Raw genomic sequence first — 27,027 nt, forward strand, 5'->3', positions numbered from 1 at the left:
AAAGGAGAACATAGTAACATTTCTCAAGAAAGAGAAATTGAATGGAAATGGAAAGGAAAACAAAGAAATATTAAGACTATTTCATACTAAATAGCATCTGAGTGAAATAAGTGTTCTGAACTGTCTATTTTCAAAAAGAAAGAGCTTATCCAATACATATAGTTTTACATAGGAAATTCAAAGTTTTACATCATCTGCTCCTTGGATGAAATTAAACCTAAGGTAGCAAGTTGTGTTGAAGAAATGAAGATTCTGATACAATATTCTCAAAATAGCACGGTCCCCAAATCTACAGAGAAAATCTCTTGAATATACTCTCTAGAGAGACTTACAATGTGAATTTGGTATATGAAGTTAATACTGACAAAGGGAACATACGAGAGAGAGAGAGAGAGAATACACATCAAAATTCCTTTAAAAATACATAGATGGTTTTGCATACATCTCTCTCTCCTATCTCTTTCCATCCTTCTATTTGAGCAAAGCCTGACTGATGCAGTGGCGTTTTCCCAATGCTGATTTTTTTCAAAAGATTTAAACCAATCAGATTGATTTTAATTGTTTTTATTTGCCATAGGTTGAGAGTGGAGAAAATCCTTTGAGATAAAAAAAAAAAAACACTTCTTCCCCTATCAGCATAACCTCAAAACCTGAAATTACTTTCCCTTTTCATTCAGAGCCATCAAGAACGACCACATGTAGGAAAAAAAAAAGAGATTATGAATGGAGAAGCTTGCGCTATAAAAGAATTAAGATCACCGAATGGAAGTTATTCCCATGTGCAGCATATCATTTTATTAAAAGGGAAGGTACTAGCAGTGCTCTCCAGATTATTTGGACTATTCTCCCATCACTACAACCATGGCCAAAAATTAGAGATTTTTTTTTTTTATTTTTTTTATTTATGTATTAAATTTTTATACCGCCCTTCTCCCAAAGGACTCAGGGCGGTGAACAGCCAGGGTTAAAATACATACAGTATGAAAATTAAAATAATTTAAAAAATAATTAAATCAATTTGGCTTCTCAATTTTAAAACCCCTTACCCATAAAATTAATCAATTAAAATCTTAAGCCAGCCCAGCTCGCTGAAACAAGAAAGTCTTCAGAGCCCGGCGGAAAGTACGGAGGTCCGGGATCAGTCATATCCCTGGGGGTAGCTCGTTCCAGAGGGCGGGTGTAACAATTATACAAGTATATTGTTACACTTCAACTCAGTACAACAGTAAATCTGGCTTCTCCGCTCTCTCAACTCTTTATACTGGAATCAGTTTCTTTTCGTGCTGACAGAATATATATACAGCAAGCAGAACCAACATATAGGTCAATGCTTTGGTTTAAATTCTAGGGAGCTGGGATCTGTTCAGATAATAATTCTCATTAACTGCTACACTAGTTTCACTTTGTTTCTTAAATACTTAGCAGCGTTATAGATTTTTCCCATCTTTTGCAGCCTGTAGGATGGTTCGCTGCTCAGCTCTGCTACTGATTCTGCAATAAGGGATTTATCAGATTTGTATGCTGCTGAATCTAGCCATCAGCATACAAATATGATGTCCATTCTCACATCAGTTTTCATAAGAACAGTGATTAAAATTTCTATGGTAAACAATGTAACTGAAATATCATAGTAAAGTGTCCAGAATAACATATTCAATGTTAAACAAAATAAAGAACAGCCACTCACAATGACATTGCAATAAATAAAATAGATGCTGGTTGATTATAATCTCATTGCCATGTATGAACTCAGACAATATCACAATGTACAACTGTAACTACCCATACAATTTATATTCAACCAATACACATACAAGACAATCATCCACAAAGACCCTTCAGTTCTGATTCTCTTACAGGGAGCATCCTAGAAACACAATGCGGGGAACAATCTTTGTGTTGGGGGGACAATACGTGAATTCAGGTTCATAGCAGATAACTGCCTTCTACAATCTTCTGACGTTTTAGCACATTAGCACAATTTTACATTTATATATGCTTATGATGGAACACAAGGCATCATTCAAATGAAGAAAGGATAGCTAAGATGCGTTCAATAAAGCAATACATGGCCTTGTCTGAAATTGCATCATTTTCAATATGGGGCAATTAAATGATATAAACCAATTGGATACAGTATCTGTCTCCCCACTGAGAATAAAGATGTAATAACAGGGCAGTGATACAACAGCCTCCTTGAGATGGGGAGGGAGTAGTTTTACAGCAACTTTCCATTATTTATTTTTAATTCTTTTGGAGTATTACTTCAACAACTGCCATTAATAGTGTTCATATTTTAAGTCCCAGGTTTCTATTTTTTTTTTTTAGCTGTTGACTTCCATACATAGAGAAACATTACAATGTAATTTCATATTTAACTATTCAATAGGTTTTATTAGGTTCAGTTGGATTTACTGACAAGGAAGTATCTAGAGAAAGATAACTCCATCCCCATCAGCAAATCAAGATTTCTTTTATAAAGTACCAAGGAGACATTGCATGCTCTGTATTCAAAAATATACCTAGGACAGACAGACAGACAGACAGACAGACAGACAGACAGACAGACAGACATAAAATCATACTGGATCAACATAATTCACACACCCACACATAAGAGTATGGCAAGAATAGGAACAGAATGCTAATGTGCAACTTACTAAATTAAATGGAAAGAATAGCAGGCAAATTATTTTATGGAAAGTAAGATCACAGTGCCAAAAAAAACAGATGAATCTCTACTGAAGTAACTCCATGAACAAATAGGGGCAGGTTGTATCAATATTGCAACTAGCCAGCCCATTTGCCAGTCAGCCATATGGCTTGCTTTATTTATTTATTACCCACATCCTTATATGTGACTTATCACCACATGCCTTGGAGTGCACGGTCTAAAAACAGCCATAAGATAGTACATAATATGAACATAACATAACATGAAATCACTATGGTGATTTTGAATGCCAGCAAGCAATCCCTGCCCCCACCCTCCCCCAATCTCCTGTGGGGTGAGCACTTGAAGCTGTCTGCTTCACACAGATTCTACCTGGAGGAAAGGAGCCCAGATGTAGCAAGAGTTCAGGTATACAGAGCTTATATGTGATCATCAACGTTCTGAATTCGGCCAGAAGCCAACAGCAACCAGGGGTAACTCAAATAGGAGTTATCCTGCTGAACTGGCTAGTACTAGACAGCAAGAAGGCACTTTGGAATCACTTTCCAGGGCAGCCCTATGTAAAGTAAATGACAGAAGTCTAGCTGAGAGATAAGGCACTGTCTTTATTACCTCCTGATCCAACCAGTGTATCTGCCAGAGCTGGTCAAAGACCTCCTTTTTTATATATTTCAGGCTTCACTAAGATGATTCATTCTAAATATTTTGGGATTCCTATTAGATTTAATCACTTGGCCAATGGTCAGGGATGATTAACAATTAGGGAAGTTTGGTTCAACCATCTCCAGGACTTTGGGCTGACCTTTGTCACAGTAGCATAGGAGAAAACTACAAAACATATTAACAAACACAGATATTTTTTTTTACTTCAAAAGGTCACACATCACCAGCTTTTATGACTTGAGAACATTTTATCATTAGAAACATAAATCTTTGTCCATGCCTACAAAAGCAAAATCAGAATTTCACATTGTCTAGAACTCCTCATGCCAAATGTATTCAAATAGCACAATTAATACAAGCCATATAATTCTGCTTTTTTGGTGGCAAATCTGAATCACCTTATAATAAACTTTGAAATCATATAGTTCTGTGGCCAAAACTAGAATCCATTCAGGGAGCACCTGGGTATCTGTTACTTCTAATGCAATACACTTATCATCTTATTTCAAGAACAGGCATAAGTGTATATCCATATGCCTTTCATATGCCATTAGCTCCAGCAACCCAGTACCGCTTGAGACTGATGGGAGCTATAAGCCCAACGCCCCAAAGCAGAAACAGAGATTCAATCCTCCACAAAGGCCTACAATATCAGAAAGTAAACATCTCGCCAAAATTATAGTTTGAGGCAGATCAGAGATTCTTAACAAAGGGCGGGGGGGCAGATAAGTAGAAGGGTTACTCACCTGGTCCTGCAGACTCTGAAGAGCCAATTCATGTTCTTTTTGACCACTCTGCAATTGGTCCTTTAATTCCAAGAAGCCCTGAGAAAGAAGGAACACATTTTACCAGAGAAATAACATAAAGGGAAGATTTCACTGTTGCATTAAGTTCCACTAGGATCACACCCTGGATGGAGACAACCATGCCCATAAAATTATCAGGTGGAATCAATGAACCTCAGAACCATTAAAAAGATAAAAGCATAGATAAAAGCTTCCTTTCTTAGGAAAAACAGAGGGGAGAATCCTATTTTCTAGAGCAGGAAACAAATGGCCCATTATTTTTAGCTATATTTATGCTTTATCCACTTTAACAAGTCTGTGGCATTTCCTCCAAGAAATTTCAGGAATGATCGTTCCATGAGATAATAGAAATTTATCTGGTGAGTGGGACAACTTATACGTATGATTTATAAACAAGCAAACAACCCTAGCTCCATCATATTTCTCAGGCTTCACTGGGGAAAATTGTGGCCCCCAACAAGACAGCCATGCTTTATACCAGTGTTTCTCGACCTCAGCAACCTTAAGAGGTGTGGTCTCGCTGGCTGGGGAATACTGGGAGTTGAAGGCCACACATCTTAACATTGCTGAGGTTCAGAAACCCTGCTTTAGACACTGAAAGGCCAGAATTACTCTAACCGTACAGATTAGAGCAGCAGCCCACAACCTTTTGGGCACCAGGGACTGGTTCCGTGGAGAGAGAGGGGTGTGGTTTTGTGTGCTGCCTGTATCCAGTGGATGGCGCTTCACTTGTTTCCGTGGCCTGGTTTCCAGCATGCTGAGGACTAAACTAAACCCTTTCGATCAAGAGGTTTTCTTGCTGATGGGGAAAAGCTCCTGGACACGCTTTCTAAATCCGACGAATCAGGTCTCCTTAGCCATGCCTTAAATGTAACTCAATCTGAACTACAGGAGAAGGAAAAATGTCTTTTACCTGGTTTGTGGACTGGAGCTCCTGTTGCAGCTTCTGGTTACGAACTTGCAGAGATTTGAGTTCCTCTTCCTTCCGTTGTTGGATCTCCTCAATTTTGGTCCTGAACAGTGGAAGGGAAAATTTGTTTACAGAGGGAAAGGAAAGTGCTTTCTTCTCCTTAAAGCTGCTTTGTTGCCTTTGGGTCATTCTTCCCGTTGTTTCATTCTCCTCTCTTCACCTCTCTACTCTTGCAGGAAATGCCTTTTTCATTCCCATCTCATCCACTCATCCCCATTTCCAGCTTTATTATTTCTCATCTCAGGAATGTGCTTCTTTCTCCACTTTCTCCTCAGCACCCACATCTGCAGCAAAAGCACTGTAACACTGTTACTGCCCAATGCTCCAGCCCCCGTATCGTTTCACTTTCGGTTAAAATCTGCACCTGGGCTGATGCAAATTCCAACCAAGAAAAGAAGCAAGAACCTCCATTTTTCAGCTATGCTCAACTCTGGGGACCTTCATGGATATATCCATGCTTTCTAAGCAGCATAACGAAAGTGGTTTGCCACTGCCTTCTTCTAGAGTACTCTATTAATTCAGTGCTGAAGTCTGGCCAACAGCTCTGAGCCTCCCAGATGGTCCCCCATCCAAACTGTAATTAAGGCTAGGTTTGCATAGCACTCAAGACCAGTCAAGGTTAGCCAAGAGGCACAAGACTGGATCTAAATTATGCACATGTGTCTAATCTATTCTGTATCAGAGTCTGCTTTACACAGATCATTTGTTTTTACTAAATGGGGGGAAGAGATACACCAGCATTCTTGAGCTTAGAGGCCCTGCCTCACCTACCCACACGGTTTTATATAGCTTTGGTCGGCTAGAATGCAATCTGCTATTTTATTATGAATGTAATTTGTTATATTGCTATAGTATCTGAAAGCCGTATTGCTTGGCTTAAATAAATGCCATGAAAATGGGGCCAATGATCATTCAAGAGGCTGGGAAGAAGGGGGAAGCGTCCCAAGGCTTTCTGCTTACTTAACTGGGCCCACTTCAGACCTGTCAGGCATGAGTGCAATTCATTCCACGCCATCAACTGGCTTGCTCAGCGAATTCCCCATGGGGATCACCTTGCCAGACTTTATGTAATGCTTTCACACTGCAGTGATTTCCTGATGATCTGGATTGTAATACTGGCGGTGGATTTCAGCTCTCCAGCTTCCTCCTGTTGTTTCTCCTCCTTCCTCCCTTCCAAAACCCTGGCTTCAAATGTCCTTTGGAAAGCTCTACTCGAGGGATGTCAAACTCAATTTCAATGAGGACTGCATCAGGGTTGTTTGACTTCGGAGGGGGGGCATGGCCATCTTGACGTCACTTGTATCGGGGGATGCCTGTGGTGGCCTGAGCACTCTGCCAGCGAAAACAGGCTCTCGAGCTCTGTTTTCGGCTGGGACGACCTCCTGCAACCCTCTGCCAGTGAAAATGGAATTTGTGGAGTGGGGGTGCGCGCGGCCCTCGCAAACTCCGTTTTTTTGCTGGCAGAGGCACTGCAGGCCAGTCCTTTGCTGTTTCCGCGGGCCAGATCTAAGTACCCCACAGGCCAGATCCGGCCCGCGGGCCTTGAGTTTCACACCCCTGCTCTAGTCCAACCACCCAGTGCTTCTCAAACATGTGGAAAGTGCATTGTTGCACTGGCACAGAGGGTGAAATTCCAGATTGTTCAGCCCATACCTGCTGTCATTGTAGAGAGCTTCTTTTTCTGTCTGAAGGCGCACAAAGCTAAAAGGGAGAGGAAGGGAGGCCAAGATAGGGAGAAGTTAAAACACAGAATAGAAGAGAGGCCAAAGTTGGTTCCCAAAGGGAAGCCACCCTGCAGAACATATTATCATTCTCTCGGCAGTGGAGGAAGCAGCATTCATTCAAACGTCTTGAGATGATGGAAAACTTTCACTTGTAACAGGAATAGCAATCAAGCAGGTAAAAGCCCGGCTAGCTAATTCTGTTCCGCAATTCTGTTCTAACAATTGTGTTGCTCCCCTCTTGGAGGAGGTTTCAAAGTATTTTCTAGCAGGACTATGAGATTCTGACAGCTTTGTTCCCTATGCCATCCGTCCAGTAAACTTGCAAGATTCATTTTTCTCGCCATGTACATGTATACATATGAACTAGACCAGTGTTTCCCAAAGTGTGGTATGCGTACCCCCAGGAGTACGGGAAGAGTTTGGTGGGGGTACGCGTTGCACCGGAGTTTGGTGGGGATCACGTGGGAATATCCACTGCACCGTCCTTAGCTGCGCCCACAGAACAAGGAAAGAAATAGGCGCGTGTCGCAGTTTTTACACGGGAACTGGGGCCATTGTACATTGTATCGCAACTCATTATGGCGGGAACTTCTGCGCATCCTTCGCGCAGCTCGGGTTCGGCCATTTTTAAACTGCGGGAACATTAACAGTTGACGTTGAGCCGCGGAGCTGTTTAAACGCCGGAGAATTGCAGTGTTATCTAAGTGTTTCCCAAAGTGTGGTACGCGTACCCCCAGGGGTACCATATGTTTTTTATGAGGGGTACTCAGCGTTACGAAAATTATAGAAGGGGTACACATATGTCAAAAGTTTGGGAAACACTGAACTAGACTGTATTGTTTCTCTGTGTCATATAATATACATGGGTATATGCATAATTTTGTATTTTTTTATTTTGTCATGTTTAGGTAGTGTATATTTGAGACGTATGCAACGAAATTTCATTTTAATGTATGCCGATTAGTGTACATTTGAAGTGACAATAAAGTTATTTTATCTACCGTATTTTTTTTGGAGTACAAGACGCTCTGGACTATAAGACGCACCTACCTTTTTTGGAGAGGAAAACAAGAAAAAAAATCTGTCTTTGCCTCCCAGCAATTTGCCTCCTTGCAGCAAACAGAAAACAGCCTGCTTTAGTTACATTTTCATTTTCAGCACAGCCTGATTAGCACAAGAAAAAAATAAAATCTGCCTCCCAGCAAACAGAGGAGGCCCACAAGGCAATAGGCAATGGCAATCCCTGCAGCCTGAAACAGCTGAGGGTCGGGAGGCCCATCCAACCGACAATCAGCTGCTTGTGCTAATCAGGCTGTGCTGAAGCTGAAACGGGCTGTTTGCTATTTGCTTCAAGGAGGTAAATTGCTGGGAGGCAGAGGCCAAAGGGTGAGGGCCAATGGGTGGGCGGGACTACATTCGGTGTATAAAACACACCCAAATTTTCACCCACTTTTAGGGGGGAACAAGTGCATCTTATACTCTGAAAAATATGGTATCTATCTATCTATCTATCTATCTATCTATCTATCTATCTATCTATCTATCTATCTATCTAATAAGGAGTAAACCCCATTCCTTATCCCAATATGACCAAGCTCCCCTTCGCATCCCAAAACATACCTCTCTTGTTTCTTCTTAAGCTTCTCTACAAACTGCATAAGAGAGAAAAAGCTGTAAATTCCCACCAGCAAACCTCACCTTCCCACCACCCACTGTTTCCCAAGAATGTTGACCAGCCATTCAAATCTCTCTCCCCTCTTACCTTGGAGAGCTCTTGCTGCAGGCGGGAGGTCTCTGTTGTCTTGGATGCCTATAGGACAGGAAGGAGAGGCAAACACAATGACCTGTTTCAAGCATTCTCTTATGACCTAGGCTTCCTGAGTCAGTAAAACACATGAGTAGTCCCAAAAACCTGATTTATTTTAACAGCTGTGAATTCTGTTCATTCACAGATGAGTCACAAATAGTTGTAAAGAGTCCTTCGGGATAAGGCTGATAATCATCCACCTTTATCTCCCTTGACACGCTGCCAAAGATCTAATTGGCAAAGCCACACGGAGTCCAGAATCAAACCGAGCTTCAGACTTTAAACTGCACAGAATTAACAACATTGCTTCCTGCAAGGGCCCACATGCCTTTGCTCCTCTTTTAAGTCTTATGGGAGGAGCCAATCATCTTCAAGCCCTACTCCCGAATCGTCCCTTTTGTTTTAACTGTTCGTGCCTTCTGGTAGCTCTGCACATGCATGCACTGGGAACAGGCTCCCCCTGTTCCTCTGCCTTGCTGAGGTCTGACTCTGGAGGCTCTGTAGGCAGCACGTACCTTCCAGATGGCCCTTTCTCTGCCTCCGATGCAGAGCCCTCGTCTGAGCCTTCCCCAGACTTCAGGACTGGCCCATGTTCTTCCTCAGCCTCCTCACTGTTCGACTTTGCTGCCAGCTCTGCAGGCTGCTGGCGGACCACAACACATTCAAAGTCTTCCACTGATCTGGCAATTGTTTTGAACAACTCCCACCAGGTGGTTCCATAAGACAACATCCATTTGAGGGCAGTGGTGAGGCAAGGAAGAGGCAACATCTAGGTTTCTCTAGTTCAGAAACCAGCATGCTGGGGATCATATATTTTATCCTAGGCAACCAAAAGTTCACCCTTCACTCCTCTGGGAAGAAAAATAAAAATAAAGGCCTGCACTTGGGGACAAAGGACAAATCACGATGATCCAGAGTTTCCAGAATCCTCTCCTGCTTTCAAGTCTGTATATTATTCTTTACTGAAACATTCACTGCCATGGTGATAACACTGGTGATTTTGCTAGCAACAGTTATATTAGATCAGCACCCTTCTAATTCAATGTAATTTAACTATATTGTTAGAAAATGCATATGACTGTTTATCTTACACATGTCATAATGGTGGACAGGCAGCATTCGATAAAAACAGATTAATATAAATCCACAGATCTGCTTCCCCAAAAAGAACTAATCATATATCCTTCCATAGTACCACAATATACCACAATATCCAGATCTACTGGACTCACTACCACCCTAGCTCAATGCCTGAGTGAAGAGCCAGGTCTTCCCAGTCCTCCAGAAGGCTAATAATTAGGGGCCCTCCATTTTTCAGGGAAGAGGCTGTTCCAAAGGGCCATGACAGCCACAAAATAGAAGTACCTCCAAGATCCCTCCATTTAAAGGAAGGGATCTGGAAATGCCCACCTTATTTGTCCTACAAATAACCTGGCCCTGTGCCATCAGGTCTTTAAATATGATAACCAGCACCCTGACCTGCATCTGGAAGCCAATGAAACTCATATAGCAACTGTGTTAATACGGGTGAATTGCAAGTTCTCAGAACTGTGCACTGCTGCATGATGAACCAGTTACAACTTCGGGATGATCTTCAAGGGCAGCCCTAGGTAGCACATTAGAGTAATCCAAGTGAGAAGTGACTAAAGTGCAAGCTTCATATGCAAATTGAGTTATTATGAGCCATGGCAACTGGGCAACAAGTGCTTCTCTGGTATTTGGACTATAGGGCAGGGATAGAGATGGAGAAATTCAATCTGGAGCAAGGATTCTATGGTTCACTAAAATAGCAATAACACTTAGATTTATATACTGCTTCACAGTGCTTTTCAGCCCTAAGTGGGTTACAGAGTCAGCATATTGGCCCCAACAATCTGGGTCCTCATTTTGCCGACCTCGGAAGGATGGAAGGCTGAGTCAATCTTGAGCCGGTCAGGATCAAACTCTTGGCAGTGGGCAGAGTTAGCTTGCAATACTGCACTTTAACCACTGCACCACTCACAGATGCTATTGAATTGCCAGTTGCGGGAATCCCAACCAGCATAGCCTGTGGTGAGAAATGCTGAGAGTGGACAATGTTTGACTACATCCCATGGACCACAGCCTCCTCAATCTGTGCATGGGATTTCTTCTCATATCCTGAAGGTCAATACTGAGGTCAAAACGTTCTGCTTTTCTTCCACCTCCTTGAGCCCTTTCTTTGAAATAGCTGCATTTTATGCACAGTGAGGAATGACTCCCCACTCCCTACGAACTACTTCCCTCACCTGGAGCTGCAACCTCCAGCTGAGGCAGAAATCAACATTGGCAAAGCAGAGCAAATATCAAGGAGTCCTTCTTACCTCGAGGCTCTGCAGCTGCTCCTTCAGCAGTATTTTCTCCTCCCTCTCGGTCTGCAGTTTCAGTTCAACCTCTGAGAGAAGCTGCTGTGAAATGGCACCGCTACCGTCACTGTCAAATGCCGGCCGTTCCGAAGTCGTCTCTGGCACAGTGGGACAAGGCTCCGGGGAACCATCACCTTTCCCGCCACCTCTGTTTTCTGCTTGCCGGGCCACTTCCTTCTCATAGCGCTCCTGTAAAGCTGCAGAACAAGGGTCACCCATTCTGAGCAGACCACAGATTCCTTCTTCTGTATCCCTTTTAAATCTGTGTTTTTTCAAACTTGGCAACTTTTAAGGTAATAATAATAGTAGTAGTAGTAGTAGTAGTAGTAGTAGTAGTAGTAGTAATAGTAGTAATAATAGCCTTTATTGTCATTGTATATCATGTATACAACGAAATTGGTTTAGCCTCTACTGATGCAATCCATACAAGATAATACAATTCCCAACTTATACAAATAATTGGGGAAAGAAAAAAAGCTAGTCATACATTTCCATATGTACGTGGAGTGATTGTGTTTAAGAGTCTGACAGCCCATGGGTAGAAGCTGTTTTTAAACCTGTTTGTCCAGCTGGCTATATTTCAGTGTCTTTGCCCAATGGTAAAAGTGAAAAGAGACACTGGCCAGGGTGTGAATCATCCCTAAGTATCTTCCTTACTCTGCCGAAACAGCGAGACCTGGCGATGTCATCCAGTGGGGTTAGAAGGCAACAAATGGTTTCTTGTGCCTAATTGATCACTCTCAGTAGTGCCTTCCTATCCACGGCTTTTAAAGTGTACCATACTGTTATACAGTATGTGAGGACGCTTTCTATGGTGGACCGATAGTAAGAAGTCATCAGCAGTTGTTTTAAGATGTATGGACACACAATTCTAGATGGCTGGAAAATTCTACGACTGATGTCCACACATCTTAAAGTTGCCAAGTTTGAAAAATACTGATTTTAAATCAAGAATGGGCACTTTAAGGCCCAGGGACCAACTTTGCCTCCCAAACTCTTTTCCCAGCCCGGAACAGCCCACCCTCTTTCAAATCTGCTGATGAAATCCTGTGATAAAGCACCCAGTAATAGTCATATGATACTCAATAGCTTTCATCGAAGTTAGAAATAAAATGGCATAATAGCAGAGTTCCCAATATACTTATTGCAGCCATTTTGGTGTTTATTTTTTAAATCTAGAAGAGATATATAACTTTCTCTCCTATAATATTGCAACCTTTCATCTACTATGAGCCCTTGAAAACAATAGGAAATAAAAGTGTGGGCCACAGTCACAAAAATGTTATGTACTCTGGTTTTAAGTCATACTTTATTTTGCAAACAATATTTTCCTAGTCCTCACATGGCTGATGAAGGCTCATTGAATCCTGCACATCATTGGTGAGTGATTATTGGGGAAATTCACTGCAGTCTTCATTGTTTTGTTACTTCCTTTTTATGTTGTATCAGAAAGTACTTGTTAGAAGATGCTTCCCAGATTCCAGCTCTTCTCATAAAAAATAAACAATTGGTTGATTGCCAATTGTTAGCAAATTGGCAATCAGCCCCAATTAAAACTCTTACAAGGACAAAGACAAAGACTCTAGCCTATTGGATTTCCTGCTGTTTCTTGCTTTTTCAGCAATTACCTTCCTTGAACTTACACCTCTATTGCCTCCTTCTTAGCTTTGTCCCCTACTCAGTTCAAACATTTGCATATTCTGGCCTATTCATGGCACACAGAGGTAGGGCCATAAGGCAGGCACCCCTTCAGAACAACTGCCAGGCTGAAGGATCAGCTTGCAGGCAACCTTCCCCATTATGCTGTGTGGACTTCGATGCACAGAGTGCTCCACCTTGCCAACCTTCCCCCTGTCCAATTCCTTGGACTTTCCAAACTTCAATTTGAGCCCCCCACATTTGTATGTCAGCAAGAATGCTACCTGCCATGTTCTTCTGCAGGGCAGAATTCTCTGCCTGTAGCCTTAACAGCTCGCCATCCACAGAGCTGGCTGGGAACGCCCCTTTGCTGGTTACCGCTGTCTTTCCTTCCTGAAGAATCTGATTATCCTTTTCCAACTGCTCAATCTGCGAGCACAGCTGCATTTGAAAGACCAAAGGACTGGATGTCAGTGAGGAAATACATTTCTCAGAACACTGAACAAAAAGCACAGATGATCCACCAGAGGAAAATTGGTCTGTAGCTGATCCCTGATCTTCATGGCAAGAAAAAGCATTTGTTATTCCAGCTCCCCAAAATAAGTCCCGAGAGTGTGCTTTAAAGTGGGGGGCCCCAACGCCCAGGCTGCGGCCCATTACTGGGACGCGGCCTGTTTGAAACTGGGTCATGTGAGTGATGGGTGCTTGAGTGGAGGGCGCTTGACACACTGACACACACACACACACGTTGTGCCAGGCCACCAAAGTGGGAAGGTTGGGGACCGCTTCTCTTTAGAGTTGACTATAAAGGAGTACCATCAGTACGCTGACGACACCCAGCTGTACATCTCCACCCCGGATCACCCCAACGATGCCCTTGAAGTGATGTCCCGGTGCCTGGAGGCCGTATGGATCTGGATGGGGAGGAACAGGCTCAGGCTCAACCCATCCAAGACCGAGTGGCTGTGGTTTCCGACGTCCCGATATAGTCAGTTGATGCCATCTCTGACTATTGGGGGCGAATCACTGGCCCCCACGGAGAGGGCTCGCAACTTGGGCGTCCTCCTGGATTCACGGCTGTCTTTAGAAGAGCACTTGACGGCCGTGACCGGGAGGATTTTTTATCAGGTTCGCCTGATTCGCCAGTTGCGTCCCTTTCTGGATCGGGACTCGTTACGCACGGTCACTCATGCCCTCGTCACCTCCCGCCTGGACTATTGTAATGCTCTTTACATGGGGCTCCCCTTGAGGAGCACCCTGAGGCTCCAACTGGCGCAGAGTGCGGCCGCGCGGGTGGTAATGGGAGCGTCATGGCGCTCCCATGTGACACCTCTCCTGCGCGAGCTGCACTGGCTCCCGGTGGTCTTCCGGGTGCGCTTCAAGGTTTTGGTTACCACCTTTAAAGCGCTCCATGGCTTAGGACCTTGTTATCTACGGGACCGCCTACTACCACCAATAGCCTCCCACCGGCCAGTACGCTCTCATAGAGAGGGACTCCTCCGGGTGCCGTCAGCCAAACAATGTCGGCTGGCGACCCCTAGGGGGAGAGCCTTCTCTGTGGGGGCACCTACCGTCTGGAATGAGCTCCCCCCAGAGATACGGAGGATCCCGGATCTGCGCACCTTCCGCCGCGCTGTGAAGACTCTTTTATTCCATCAAGCAGGCTTGGCCTAATCTCCTCCCTCTTTTAATATGTAAATTTTAATCTGTTCTTAAATTATTGGGGTGTTTTAATTTGTCTGGGCCAAAATGATTTAATTTGATTTTAACTGGTTTTTTAAATTTTTGTATTTATGTATTTTATTGCTTGGCTGTTCACCGCCCTGAGTCCTTCAGGAGTAGGGCGGTATACAAATCAAATAAACTAAACTAAATAAACTAAACTTGTGCTTGGACGTGAAGCTCCAATTGTGCATGCAAAGGACCCTTGCACATGAAGCGCCATTCACGCGAATGGAGCTTTGAGCACAAGCACTCTCCGCTTGCACGAGTGGAATTTTGCACAAAGCACAAGCGTCCCCCGCTTGCGCGAGTGCAATTTTGCACGCGAGTGCTCCCCACTCACACATGAAGCTCCATTAATGTGAATGGTGGAGCTGTGCTCCATCATTTACATTACACACCTCACACACACACACACACACACACACACGTTGTGCCAGGCCACCAAAGTGGGAAGGTTGGGGACCGCTTCTCTTTAGAGTTGACTATAAAGGATATAGTGAACTTTCCCTTCTTCAATGGTTTTGATTTAATGAACTAGAAGTAATCTAATAATCACAACAAAGGCATGGGAAGATTTTTCCCCCTGCTGATTAGCCTGCACTTTTCCAAACTCAATAAGCATGCAAACAGCGGTTGCTAAGAAAAGCTTCCCACTCAGAATGTTTTTTTTTTAATACCACACAAATGACTCAAATACCACACCATGAGAGTGGAAGGAAAAAGGAAAAAAAAAACCATTTGCAGCAACTGGACTTGTCAACCTGATAGGCAAACTAGGGTGAAAGATAATGAAAAATAATTCTTCACATGCATGAAGAAGTTTGTTGGGGGAGCTGAAGGCTGTATTCCTCCCACCCAGACTTTATATTTAGTATCTGCTTTGGGCCAGCTGTAGTATCAAACAAAAGCAAAGATTAGAAAAGATAAGATTAACCATGGAGGCAAAGAACCTCTGAGACCTGAGCTGAAGATGACGGATTAAAAGTATTCAATTATATATGTAGTTAAATATGTTGTTCAACATTATAGATTCAATGTGCAAGATGTGTTTTGAAGGATGTAGGAAAGTGAATTTAGTGCCCATCTGCAACACCTTTACATGGTCTTTTCTCAGAATCAATCCTGGGGAAGAGAGCAGCTGCTTTAAGGGACTCAAGACAGGCATTTGCACACCTGTGCCCTCCCAAAAACTGTTTGGAGACTGAGTCTGAAGCACTGCACAATCCTAATTTATTCTGCTTTGATTTTGAATGTAGATCCTGCACTTTCATAACCATGGCTTGAAGATCTGGTTTGAAGATTGTTTCAAACTGATGGTAGATAGCCATTTGTTAAGGCTTTGGATTTCTTCACTAGCCAGATGGTTGAATGTATCTGCCTAAATGATTCCTTCCAACTCTATGATTCTGGAATTCTATCTTAGAATTCTGCGTGGTTAATCAGCAGTGCTATTTCGTGTCACACAGCACCCCCTGGCATGACCCTGGTGGCACTGCAAAGGGAACATGAGTCCAGTACCTTGGAGAGCTCCTGCATGAGAGTGCTATTTTGCAGCCTGAAGTCATCCTCTTGGCTATGCAGTTTTCCCTGAAGCATTTCATTTTCACTAAGCAGTGCATCCACCTCCTACAAAGACAACAAAATTGCATGAGATCCCACACACATAATCACTGCAAGATTCACTTCCTTCCACTAGATGGCAGGACCAAATCTTCAAGCAGATAGGGCCTCCTTTGCCAAAGTCCTAACAATATTGGGAAATGTTCTCACCTACTACCTTTTTGCTACTCAAATTCTAGATGGTCCATATTATGCCGTGGCCCTTAGTTTGTGATGGAATGCCAGCAGTTATGCAGTGGTTAACAGAGAAATTGGTTGCAAAATGTATCCAAGAGGAAGCACAGGTAAAAGAGATTTGGAAATCATATTTTCTATTCCATCTAGATCAGGGGTCTCCAACTTGGGACTTTAAGACTTGTGGACTTGAAGTCCCAGAATTCCTTAGCCAAAAAAGCTGGCTGAGGAATTCTGGGACCTGAAGTCCACAAATCTTAAAGTTCCCAAGGTAGGAGACCCGATTTAGACCACTGTCAGCTGCTTCTCTTGCTTTTCTCAGACCAACTAAGAGGCATATGCTTATGAAATGTCTTTTTGTTTTTTAATTTAGGGGCTTCTGGATATCTGCATTAAAATTTATTTGTTTATTTAGGAAATTTATTTGCCACCCATCTCGTATCCAATAACTCTAAATCATAGATTAGCAAAAACTGAGAATTATGATTGCCCCATTTGATTGAAATTGCTTATACTCTCTCTGATCATAAAGTTGAAATCATCTGGGAGAAGGAAAGGAAGGCTTGCAGAGAGGTGAGAGACAAAACAAAAATATTAGAAACAAGTGATTGGCAGATAAGTCTCGGTCCAGGCAGGACTGAACTTAACATGGCAATTGATACTATATACTGACACCTTACCTGAGCTTTTTTACTCTTATTCAGAGCCTGTGAAAGAGAGAAAGTTGTTAATAAAGCACCAATAAGGTTTAGGCACAGTGTCTATTATACAAAATTATACAAATCCTCTGAAGAATGACTACAAACTCCTGTAATTATAGATTTTGAATTTGTTTAACTCTTTTAAAAACCCAGTTGTGTCCTTTCACCATTTAGGAATGGGAATGTAATACGAGAGAAGATTGTCCACAAGTATTATTGCACAACATTTTTTTAAAACTCAAAATATTTGAATGGTAAAAGAATAGTAAGGAAGAGTTGATATCACAATTTTTAATACTCGTTTATATGAGTTTTTTAGCCAGTTTTATCCAGAGTGCAGTATAAAAATCAAGAAATATCCACTAATGTTCTGTGATACCTTGGTGATATTACCCTTAAAGGAAAATTACATTTTCTACTAACGTACACCAACATACATTTATATACCCATTATTCCATTTAAGAATCTCTCTTTACCTTCTGAGCCTTAGCAAAGTCCCTGTCTAAATAGGAGACCCGTTGTCGGAGCCCATTTAATTCTAAAAAAATCAAGAGAAAAACAAATCACAATTAGGAAAATATTGTAGAAACAGAACATCTGTCTTTTGCCATTGTGAACATGTAGAATAAGATATGAAATATGGTACCTGATGCTAAATTTTTTAAAAAAAACATTCTGTTTTTTTTTTAATGTGTACTTAAAAGACAAACTTTTTGTGTGTCTAATGACACTTGGCCAATAAAGAATTCAATTCAATTCTATTCTATTCTATTCTATTCTATTCTAAAAAGTCTGTTAGTAGCCCTCAGTTCTATCAATCTGCCAAATGTAAAAGAATTTATGCAGCAATGCATGCTTGTTTGGCCTTGTGAGCACCAAAATAAAAGACACATCAGACTTAGAGAAGTATTGCAGCAAGATACACAGGAGATCATTTTAATTATAAATTGACAAAGATTTTTAAAAACTTCAAAATGATGCAGAGAATATAGTCATATTAAAGATGGGAGAAGCAATAAAGGAATAACAAGAACAACAACAAAAAACTAAATGAAATCTTATTTCCTCTCCAAGAGCCAGAGAAGATACAAGGAAGGGGGGAAAGAGGTGAATGTTTTTACAGTTGTTTTCTGAGCACAGAATAAATATAAGTTTGCCAAATCCCTGAGAACTTTATTCTGCTTTTGCTCTTCGCATGGAGGGATGTGGTGCTAAATAGGCACTGAAGCCTTAGTCTCAAATCACAGGGAAGCTTCTTTGGCAATCTGTCTGCTCCTAAGATTTCAACATACGTTGTCTGTGCATCTTCATAACTTCAAAATCAAATCGCTGAGGAAGCCATTTCTTTTAAATAGGAACAGAATTCTATGGCCAGTATTACATTCTAGCTATTTCTTGTAACTTTTTATAGCTATTCATTCCACTGCTCTCTTTCTACTACGCCTTTTCTCTGAATTTCAGATTTTGCAAGAGTCATGCTAAACCAGTATGACTGAACCAGCACAACCATATGCAAATGTAAGCATATATGAATATGTGCAGACATTTTGATGCTTTCACATTGGGTACAAAATATAATGGCTCAGATCATAGTGTTACTCGGGAAGTAAAACTGAGGAGAAAGTCTTACCAGCTGTGTTCTTGCGGAGTTCATCAGAGAGCTGGTAATTCTGTGTTCGAAGTTCTAATAACTGGGCCTACCAAGAGGGGGGAGGAAAAGATTTTAATAAAAACCAACTTCATCAGAAAACGTCATATAGATGACTAGGCAGGGTTAAGGCCAGCTTGATTTTTATGAAGATTAAGGCAGGAGCCAGCAGCTTCTTTGACAGGGATGGCTGCTCAGTTTCATGACCATTGTGCGCTATGCCACATATCCACTAATTCAGTTGTTGCATCTACGAATGTACATCTTTTCACTGAGAGTGACAGGGGGCAGTTCTGCAAGGCATTATCCCGATGACAAAAAAGATTCTAATCTAGCTGAACCAAGTCTGGGAATCACTGCCAAGTCAAGCCAAGGAATTGAACTAAAGCCATGAAGCATTAGGAGATTTATGCTTGAGATCAGGAAACCCAACGGTTCATTTCACAGCTTGGCCTCTGAACATATATTGTTTGAGATGCAGCGTGTATGTCTTTTGCAAATTGTGAGCAACATTGCTGCTAATTCTTAATTACTTTTAAAATAACTCTGTATTATTCTTGACTGACAAAATGAGATAAATATTAGTTCAGAAGTGCCATTACTTAGGGGGCTTTGAGCCCAGTTATCCAAAATTCATCCAGTGAATCAGACTGGCTTTTAAGAGTTGGAGAAAGAGGATGCAAAGCAAATGGAAAGGCTTCTATTGCCCTCTATTGTGATCTATAAAACTTACTCTTATAAATTCTGTAGGGGGATTTATTTTCCCCACTTATTCTTCTATCCTTCTAAAGCCTTGAAAACTATACTCCAAAGGAGTCTTCTGCCAAACCCACCACAGCCTCGTCTACCATCAATACATCATACTTCTAATTCTGGGCTGGCAATCACAAAGGTTAGTTGTTGCAGTAACTAAGTAAGATAGCTAATATCTCTGCTCTAATTCTGCACCCTCCTCAGAACACCAGAAATTCTCAAGTTGTGCTGAACATGTGGGGAAAAAAATCCATATTAACTTGCTTTTTCCCTCCAGGAAGATATTTGTACTTCAGCACCAAACAAAAATTAAGTATTAACTGAGAGTCTATGGAGATTCTCAGTCATTTATGTCATGGTTGCTTTTTCAAGAGGCAACTGGACTTTCAGAAAATCCTATTAACAAAGAATTGCAAAGAACTCTGCAGGTATCAAAAACTTATCTGAGATAAAATATTTGTTTGAGCCAATAATAAGGAAATCAATAATTGGCCAAGTTCCACATGGCACTGCAAAAAATGTACAGTGTCCACATATGCTGAATGTTAAAAAAATATTATTAAACTTCTGTACTGCCCATCTCACCAAGACTGGTCACAAAACTGATCAACTCTTTCACTTGTAGAATTTTCCACCAGGCACAAAAGATTAAATAAGGATCAGTACACATTTATACTCTGGAGTTTTATCTGTGATCATAAGAGGAGAAATAAAAGGGGGGGATGGGACATATGCTCTTGCCATATTCAATATAACACCTTGAACTGGGAACACTATTCACCTTTTATCATGTTACAACTGGAAAAGATGCAATGTCAAGAGAAAAAGAAAGGAAACCGCTTCACTTGCAGAAATGAGCTGAAATGGGTCAATCTTGAAAACAAGCAATGCACAGTAATGCAACTCCGGGGCAGTGGGTGGGTGTGTCTGTATGCATTTACTCTGTATACACAAAGATGCACTTTCTCAATTTGGTGCACACCCAATATGTTCAACTGCTATCACTATGGGTTCTGTAACTGGGATTACTAATCTGAAACACCCAGACATTATACCAGGTGTGTATACAATCTGAAGAGCAGAGCTTCTTTAAACACTTTTGCAAAAGGCTGGATGCTGATAAGCACAGTTTGTAATGTCGGGAATGAGGGGGTCTCTGTAAAGATTCCTTCTCTTATACAGTCCCCCTAAAAAGACACCAGTCCCTTAGGTCACCCCAGTAGAGTGATGACTAGCCAGTTCCGCATCTGTGGGGGCGGGAAAGGGGGGGGCGGAGAGCAAAAGTGAGGCAATGCAATACCAACCAAGGCTGGTGGCGCAGTGGACTAAGTGCTATTAAAGTAGCACTTAAGTTGCCAGCTGCCTGCAATTACTGCGAGTTCAAATCTCACCAGGCTCAAGGTTGACTCAGCCTTCCATCCTTTCGAAGATAGGTAAAATGAGGACCCGGATTGTGGGGGCAATAAGCTGACTTTGTATAAAAAGAACACCGCTTGTGGGGGGGGGGGGGCAAAGCCCTACTAAGCAGGTATATACAAAAGTATGAAGGCTATTGCTTAACACATTATAAGCTGCCCTAAGTCTCCGGAAAAGGGCGGCATATAAATCGAACCAATCAATCAATCAATCAATCAATCAATCAATCAATCTGATTTAACTACGCCCTCGGGACCAGCCAGCTACCCACCCCACCTATTAATGAATGAATGTATTCCCACGGCAGCCTTCCACACCGTCTCTGTCCTCCAGATGTGCTCCGCTACTACAACTTCCAGAAAGCTGCCCTGCGGAGGGATCTTGGGAAGTGTAGTCCAAGCAGACCAGCTGGGGCAAGGCTGGCTTCGGGCGCTTTAAACCGAGCCTTGATGTGTGTCCCCCATAAGGTTCGAAGCCCGACTGCGGAGAATGTGCGTAGGGAACCCGGGAAAGCAGCTGCGTCTCCGCTCCTCACCGGAACCTCGGTTTTGCTCTAGTCGCATGGGGAGCAGCCCGAAAAGGGAAAAAAAAAAAAGACGCCCCCCCCCGATGCAAAGCTCTTAGGACATCGCGCCCCCCTCCTCTCGCCTTTGCACCCCCGACCCTTCGCCCCAGTCTCCGCTGGGAAAGCCTCCCGCGGAACCGGAGCCCACTCCTCCAAGGCGCGTCTCTTCCCCCACTCCCGTCCCCTTCTCCCGGGGATGCTTCAGGGGGTCCCCGCCGGCATTGCTTGTTTTTCTGCCCCCCCAACCTCACCTCTTCCCCTTCCCCCCCCCCCCAGGCCAGGCAGCCAGACCCACCTGCATGCGCTCGAACTCCTCTTCGGACAAGGCCTGCGCCATCTTCCCTCCCCCGCCCCCCCGGCTCGGCTCCAGCTTGGTACGATCCAAAAGAGAGAGAGAGAGGAAGAAGGAATCTCCAGCCTGCCCCTGCCCACTCGTGGAGGAGGATGACGAGATAGCTTTAAGAAGATATCATAGAGGGAACAGGAGAGAGGACGGACGTTTGGAGAGACGTTCTCTCTTTTTTTTTTTTTGTCTGCACCGGAGAGAAAGACAGGAACAAGCGGAACCGGCGGACTGGAGCTTGGAGGCCGGAAGTGAAGAGGCATAGAGACGTGAGAGGGCACTAATGAAGAAGGATGATTCACAAGCGGAGCTTTGGCGCCTGAGGAGGGAGGGAGGGTGTGAGTAAGAGGGGAAAGTGTAAGCACTGCGGTTCGGATGCTCCCATAGAAACGGAAGCCTAGAAAGGATCCAAGCGTTTTCCCGTCGGGACCATAGAGATGCCGGAAGTAACAGTGATTGAGCTCATAGAAATAAGGGGCGCAGCCGCCCGCTGTGTCGTAGATAGAGGAAAGCGAAATGGCCGAGGAGGTGGGCGAAGGAGGCGACTTCGGAAGTGATCGAGAACAATTGAAAAACGCGCGTCCTCCTTCCTGGGGTGACGTCACAGTTATTCTCTCCTGCATTAGATGCAAAGTCGTCAGTAGCTGAAAGAGTCGCGCGATCTCTTCTGCCTCCACGGGGGTGGGGCGGTGGGGATCCTAAAAGGATCCGGGCAGAACATCTCGAGTTCTGTCCGGATCCTTTTAGGAGGGTCTCTGGGAGTGGATGGAAGCGCTTTAATTGGCAGGGGGCGCCTTACAATGAATCGTATCGTCTTCAGCAGTTCCTCGCAATCTTCCTGGAGATCGTGAGGATGGAGCCGAAATCTTTTGCCTGCAAAACGGGTGTTTCAACAACTGCTCCCCGAAACGGGGATGCTAACGGATAAAAAGCCGCGCAGTGGCACTTCTTGCAGGGAAAGAAAGCTGCAATCCTATACCAACTAAATTGCGATTCAAAAACATTGCAAATTATGTAGAGGAATGTGCTGCGAGGGTATAATCCTAAACATATATACCAAGTATACTTACTGTTATGCAAATGTTCATAGGGAAATAAAGTCTCTTCAGAAGATTCCCAGGTCTTAATATTGTAGGAAGTTAGCACCCACCCCTTTCCTAGAAGAATGAAATATTTTAGGAAATATTAAAAAGGCAGAATATTATGTTTCCCTGGTTGAGAAATGGAGAAACATGTTTTAAAGACAAAGCAACTCCCACCTTCCTGCCTCCCCTCCCCCTTTGTTAATGGGCCAGAGGCAGAAACTCAATCTTTGACAGTAAGACCCATCTGCAACACAATAGCAACAGAAACTAACATAATGGGACCCATCTAGGACAGAAACTCACCACATAGCACCTGGGAAGATTACATCAACTAGCAAGGCTAGCTAAGACCCCCACCCCCTGAGAGTCTGACAACCAATCAGGATACTCTTTCTGGGCCCCAGGAAGTTCAAAGCCAGAGAAGGCATAAAACCCGAGACTCGCTGTATCTGCCCTTTTTTTTTTCTGTTCAGGAACTTAAACCATGTGATCCTGTCCACCATTAAACCATCTTTCCAAGCAGTCTCGATATTTCCAGTGTCTTTTTCCCCATTTGGAGCTGAACCCAGAAGGATATTTCTTCCAACAATATATTTGATTTATACAAGATCACTATATCTGTTAAAGCTATTCATACCCTATACTAAACCAGATATACTTGTTTCACACAATATAAAAGAAAATATGTGAAATACTTTTTTTCCCCAGAGAACAAATTAAATGGAAGCTTTATCCATGTAACAAGTCCCATTCTACAGCTTCGTCCCCCCTCATTTATTTCTCTTGTGATTGACTGTTTGAGGCCCACTCACTAATTAATCCCATTAAGTGGATGATTATAGAGTTCGAATTAAATCTACTAAATTTTACATGACTATCTTCTATTTTATCTGTGTAATCAGTTCGGACTTTTCTAACTTTCCAAATTATAAACAATACATTGTGAACTCAAAATCTGCAATTTTTTCTGTAAAGAATTAATCTGCTTAGACTTTAGTCTAACAAATCTCTCTGAGAGGGCCACCCCTATCTGAATCAATAACCAATATTGGGAAATTAAAACAATATTGAGGAATGCTTTCTTATAATAATAATTTTGATTTTATTGCAAATAAGACTACCAGCCTTGAAAGCTATTTTGTCCAGCCATTAGCAGCTTCCCAAAATGCATGAAACATACTTGCCATAAATACTAAGCTCTCAAGGCAGAGAGCATTCCTAATTTCTAAAGTGATACAAAAGATATTCAATTTAACTGTATTCCAAACTAGGACTTGCCTGTCCTTTGAAAACTGTTACTACTGGAAGTTAATTTTATTAGCTTTATCATTCATTGAGTATATGGCAAACCATGTATCCATTAAATATGTAACAATTTATTTAAATACAAAGTTATTCCTTGTAAACAGATTGTTTCATTTTGCCATATCTACCTTTTCTACAATTTAACTGTTTCTTTTGTAAATAAAATATTTGATTCCTTAAAAGTAACCTATAATTCAAGTGTCAAACTTGCGGCGTCATGTTGTCACGTGATGTTTCACAATTTTTTTCCCTTCGTGGAGCTGGGGTCGGTGTGACCTGCATGTGATGCATCTGGCCTGCAGGCTGCGAGTTTGACACCCCTGTGCTAAGGTCTAAAAATCAGGTCCCTATACCTCGGTAAATAAAAACAAACATAACAATGTCATTTATGCAACATGCTTAATCCTTAATGGCTGACGACAAAGCTTAATTTATATAATTTCTCTTGCACATATTCATGAACTTCAGTAAGTGTATCCCTTATTTGTGAGCAGACTTCATAAATGACCAGAAATTGATGCACTCAGTACTCTAGAATCAGAAATGTGCATCTGAATGCGAAGTGTGACCTAAGTGTGACTTAGTGACCCTGATTTTATTGAGTCTTTAATAAAAGCATGAACAAAACACATCAGTTACAAAGATTGGGTCTGAGATTTTTTGTTGTTCTGTTGCTGACTTCAGAACAGAAGCTAAAACAATGTTGGTCAATTGGAAACCCAGAGATCAAATCACATTATTATCAAAGTGTGGAACAACTGTTTTCTCAGCCATCCTTTATGTAAAATAAGGTTCATAAATATGAATCTTCACCCGCTTGAATTCAGATCCTTTTTTCCAGCATCAGAAATCTTAATTTTTTTGCATGCCAACCAGATACGGCTTTTTAAAAAAATAAACTGAGACACCTTAAATTTTGCAAGACACAGTAATGAAACAAGTGGCATAATTGGCTGTAGAAAATGGTCATTGTTCATTTATTTGTTTAGAAGCTTCTAGTATTGGTAATTGGAAATGTTTAAACATACAAAATAAAACAATAGAAAGTGGTGTCTGGGTCATTAAGGATGTAGAATCCACAAAAGAGGAAAAATAGTTTCCTCAGATTTGCAATTCTCCCCCTTCTTTCATACCCTGAACGGTCCAACTCAATTCCTATTAAGAACCGAAATGACTTGTCCAACCTAATACTGAATTTCCAAGCTGCCCTATCCTCTGCCATCTTTCTTCTTGCCAACATGCTAAAACACCACTGTGCAACATCTCACTTACCCTGACCACCTAATCCCATTTCCTTGTCTCCTGCTCAAGAAGATCTCAGCTGAGAAGCTACCCAGATACTCATAATTCTCCTTCTCACATTGCTACCTACATTATCACATCCTCCTCTAAAGTTCAGTCTATATCCCGTGCATCTTCAGACCCCACAGCTCTTAGGAAGTTCCTCCCAGATTCAGTTATCCTTCCTGAAAAACAGAAGTGCCAAGCAACTATTTAAATCTAGACATTCAATAATATTGGAGGTCTAAGAGTTTGTGTGTTCAGATAGTCTTCTGGAACAGGGTCATATCTTCTTAAGAACATTCATACACATGGCAGTGACGGAAGTTTCCAGTGAAGCCCAAATGATTGTCTTTGCAACAATTTTTGCCCATTCTTTTAAACACCCAGAGAACAGGTCATAGATCTGCTTCCAGTATTTTTATCAGCAAACAGTTCTATTTGTTGGGTTTCGGCTAACATCAATCTGTTAAGCAAGAAATTAGTTTTAAAAAACCTGATTACAATTTCATTTATCTTACAAAAAACAGGGGAGGTGGCAATTAACTCCTACTGAGTAGCCATAATTCTTCAATAGTTACATGTGCAATTCCAAGAAAGTTATTTACTTTTCTTTGCCCTGCACCTTTGCCCAGTGAAGTTCCAAGAAGTACCGTCTTGTTTCCTCTCCACATGGGCTAGCCGTATCATGAAGTAGAGTGCCAACCAACTCAAATATTAAATGTGAAGTAGAAAGTGGCAGTTTAGTAAAACTTGGAAACAATGACAGGAAAAGGCTGAGATGTACAAATTAAGAAGTCAAATATCTATATAAAATAAAGCTCTCTCTTATTTAAAAAAAATGTTAGTGGCTCTCTGCTTTCCAAAAATGTTACGAAAGAAGTCCACTTTCCTCCTTCCCTCCCTTCCCAATTCTTCCCAAATTATATACAGGAAAGATATAAGAGTAAAAGGTTAAAGTGAAGGAATCAAGGTTTGCGATTACATGCTCCTTGCACAGCATTAAAGCAACACCCTATTGAAGTTTAGAATAGGTACGGGAGATGCACAAGTTTATCACACTGCACTTCTGAGCCTTAATGGGTGCAGATAACAAAATTCTGCTTCTACTGCATTAAGAAGAAAGTTTGGTACTACACAGTTTGAGCCCACCTTCTATAGGAAGAAAGTTTAACCACGAGCCCCCTCCTTTTAGTTAAAGGGACACCTTTAAAAATACAGAATATTATGAAAGGGATGGTATTTCCAGAGGGTTATAGCCTACAGCAGCCTCCAAGATTTGAAGCTGATGAGTGTAAGCAACAGTCTGCAATGGGTCAGAACAAGACATGTAAAATGGTGAAGCCGTTTCCAGCTCTTCCATCGAAGGGCTGCCATCATGAATCATCTTCCATGCTAAAGCTGGAACGGCGGCTGCTGCCCTTTGAGGCACCGGGAGAGACAGAGGAAAGGAGTGGATCAGAGGCACCCAGTGGGGACAGCGCAGTCCCATCGTCCATGAGAACATCTTGCAGGGCTCCCCCATCAGATCCCAGTGCGAGACCCAGACCCAGCTCTTCAGCTGAAAAGGCCAGATCGAGGGACTCCACAAATGGTGGAATTGGATCTCCTCCCAAGGACTGTGCCAGAAGGCCCTGGGTGGAAGTCAAAGGCAGCCCATGCATTTGGACCTGAAGTTCCAGCTCCTGCGGAGGAAGTTACAAACAGGCTTATGAGACTCTGCAGCAGGCCTGAGCTACACTGT

General features: G+C 42.3%; 2 protein-coding genes across 6 annotated transcripts in view; both read right to left on the reverse strand.

The window, feature by feature from the left end:
* Positions 1 to 22,764, reverse strand: part of GRIPAP1 (GRIP1 associated protein 1) — a 77,490-nt gene extending 54,726 nt beyond the window's left edge. For 2 of the 4 annotated variants that reach the window (XM_087888693.1, XM_034434052.3), the window contains exons 1-12: positions 22,683 to 22,764; positions 18,518 to 18,584; positions 17,364 to 17,425; positions 16,866 to 16,892; positions 15,910 to 16,017; positions 12,951 to 13,107; positions 10,987 to 11,225; positions 8,600 to 8,647; positions 8,458 to 8,489; positions 6,767 to 6,814; positions 5,057 to 5,156; positions 4,084 to 4,161 (exon numbers count right to left, since the gene is read on the reverse strand). In XM_087888693.1, the coding sequence (XP_087744819.1) occupies positions 4,084 to 4,161; positions 5,057 to 5,156; positions 6,767 to 6,814; positions 8,458 to 8,489; positions 8,600 to 8,647; positions 10,987 to 11,225; positions 12,951 to 13,107; positions 15,910 to 16,017; positions 16,866 to 16,892; positions 17,364 to 17,425; positions 18,518 to 18,584; positions 22,683 to 22,700 (984 nt within the window). In that variant the 5' untranslated portion in view covers positions 22,701 to 22,764. Of the gene's footprint in view, positions 1 to 4,083; positions 4,162 to 5,056; positions 5,157 to 6,766; positions 6,815 to 8,457; positions 8,490 to 8,599; positions 8,648 to 10,986; positions 11,226 to 12,950; positions 13,108 to 15,909; positions 16,018 to 16,865; positions 16,893 to 17,363; positions 17,426 to 18,517; positions 18,585 to 21,564; positions 22,156 to 22,682 lie in introns of those variants that run through there. The other 2 variants (XM_034434053.3, XM_034434051.3) reach the window with 2 other exon arrangements.
* Positions 22,765 to 24,951: 2,187 nt separating this feature from the next.
* TFE3 (transcription factor binding to IGHM enhancer 3) overlaps positions 24,952 to 27,027 on the reverse strand; it is a 47,000-nt gene continuing 44,924 nt past the window's right edge. For both annotated transcript variants that reach the window (XM_034434049.3, XM_087888694.1), the window contains exon 10: positions 24,952 to 26,968. In XM_034434049.3, the coding sequence (XP_034289940.2) occupies positions 26,660 to 26,968 (309 nt within the window). In that variant the 3' untranslated portion in view covers positions 24,952 to 26,659. The remainder of the gene's footprint in view (positions 26,969 to 27,027) is intronic.

Source organism: Pantherophis guttatus, chromosome 2 (assembly GCF_059756535.1).
Source record: "Pantherophis guttatus breed Tessera chromosome 2, ASM5975653v1, whole genome shotgun sequence".
NCBI lineage: Eukaryota > Metazoa > Chordata > Lepidosauria > Squamata > Colubridae > Pantherophis > Pantherophis guttatus.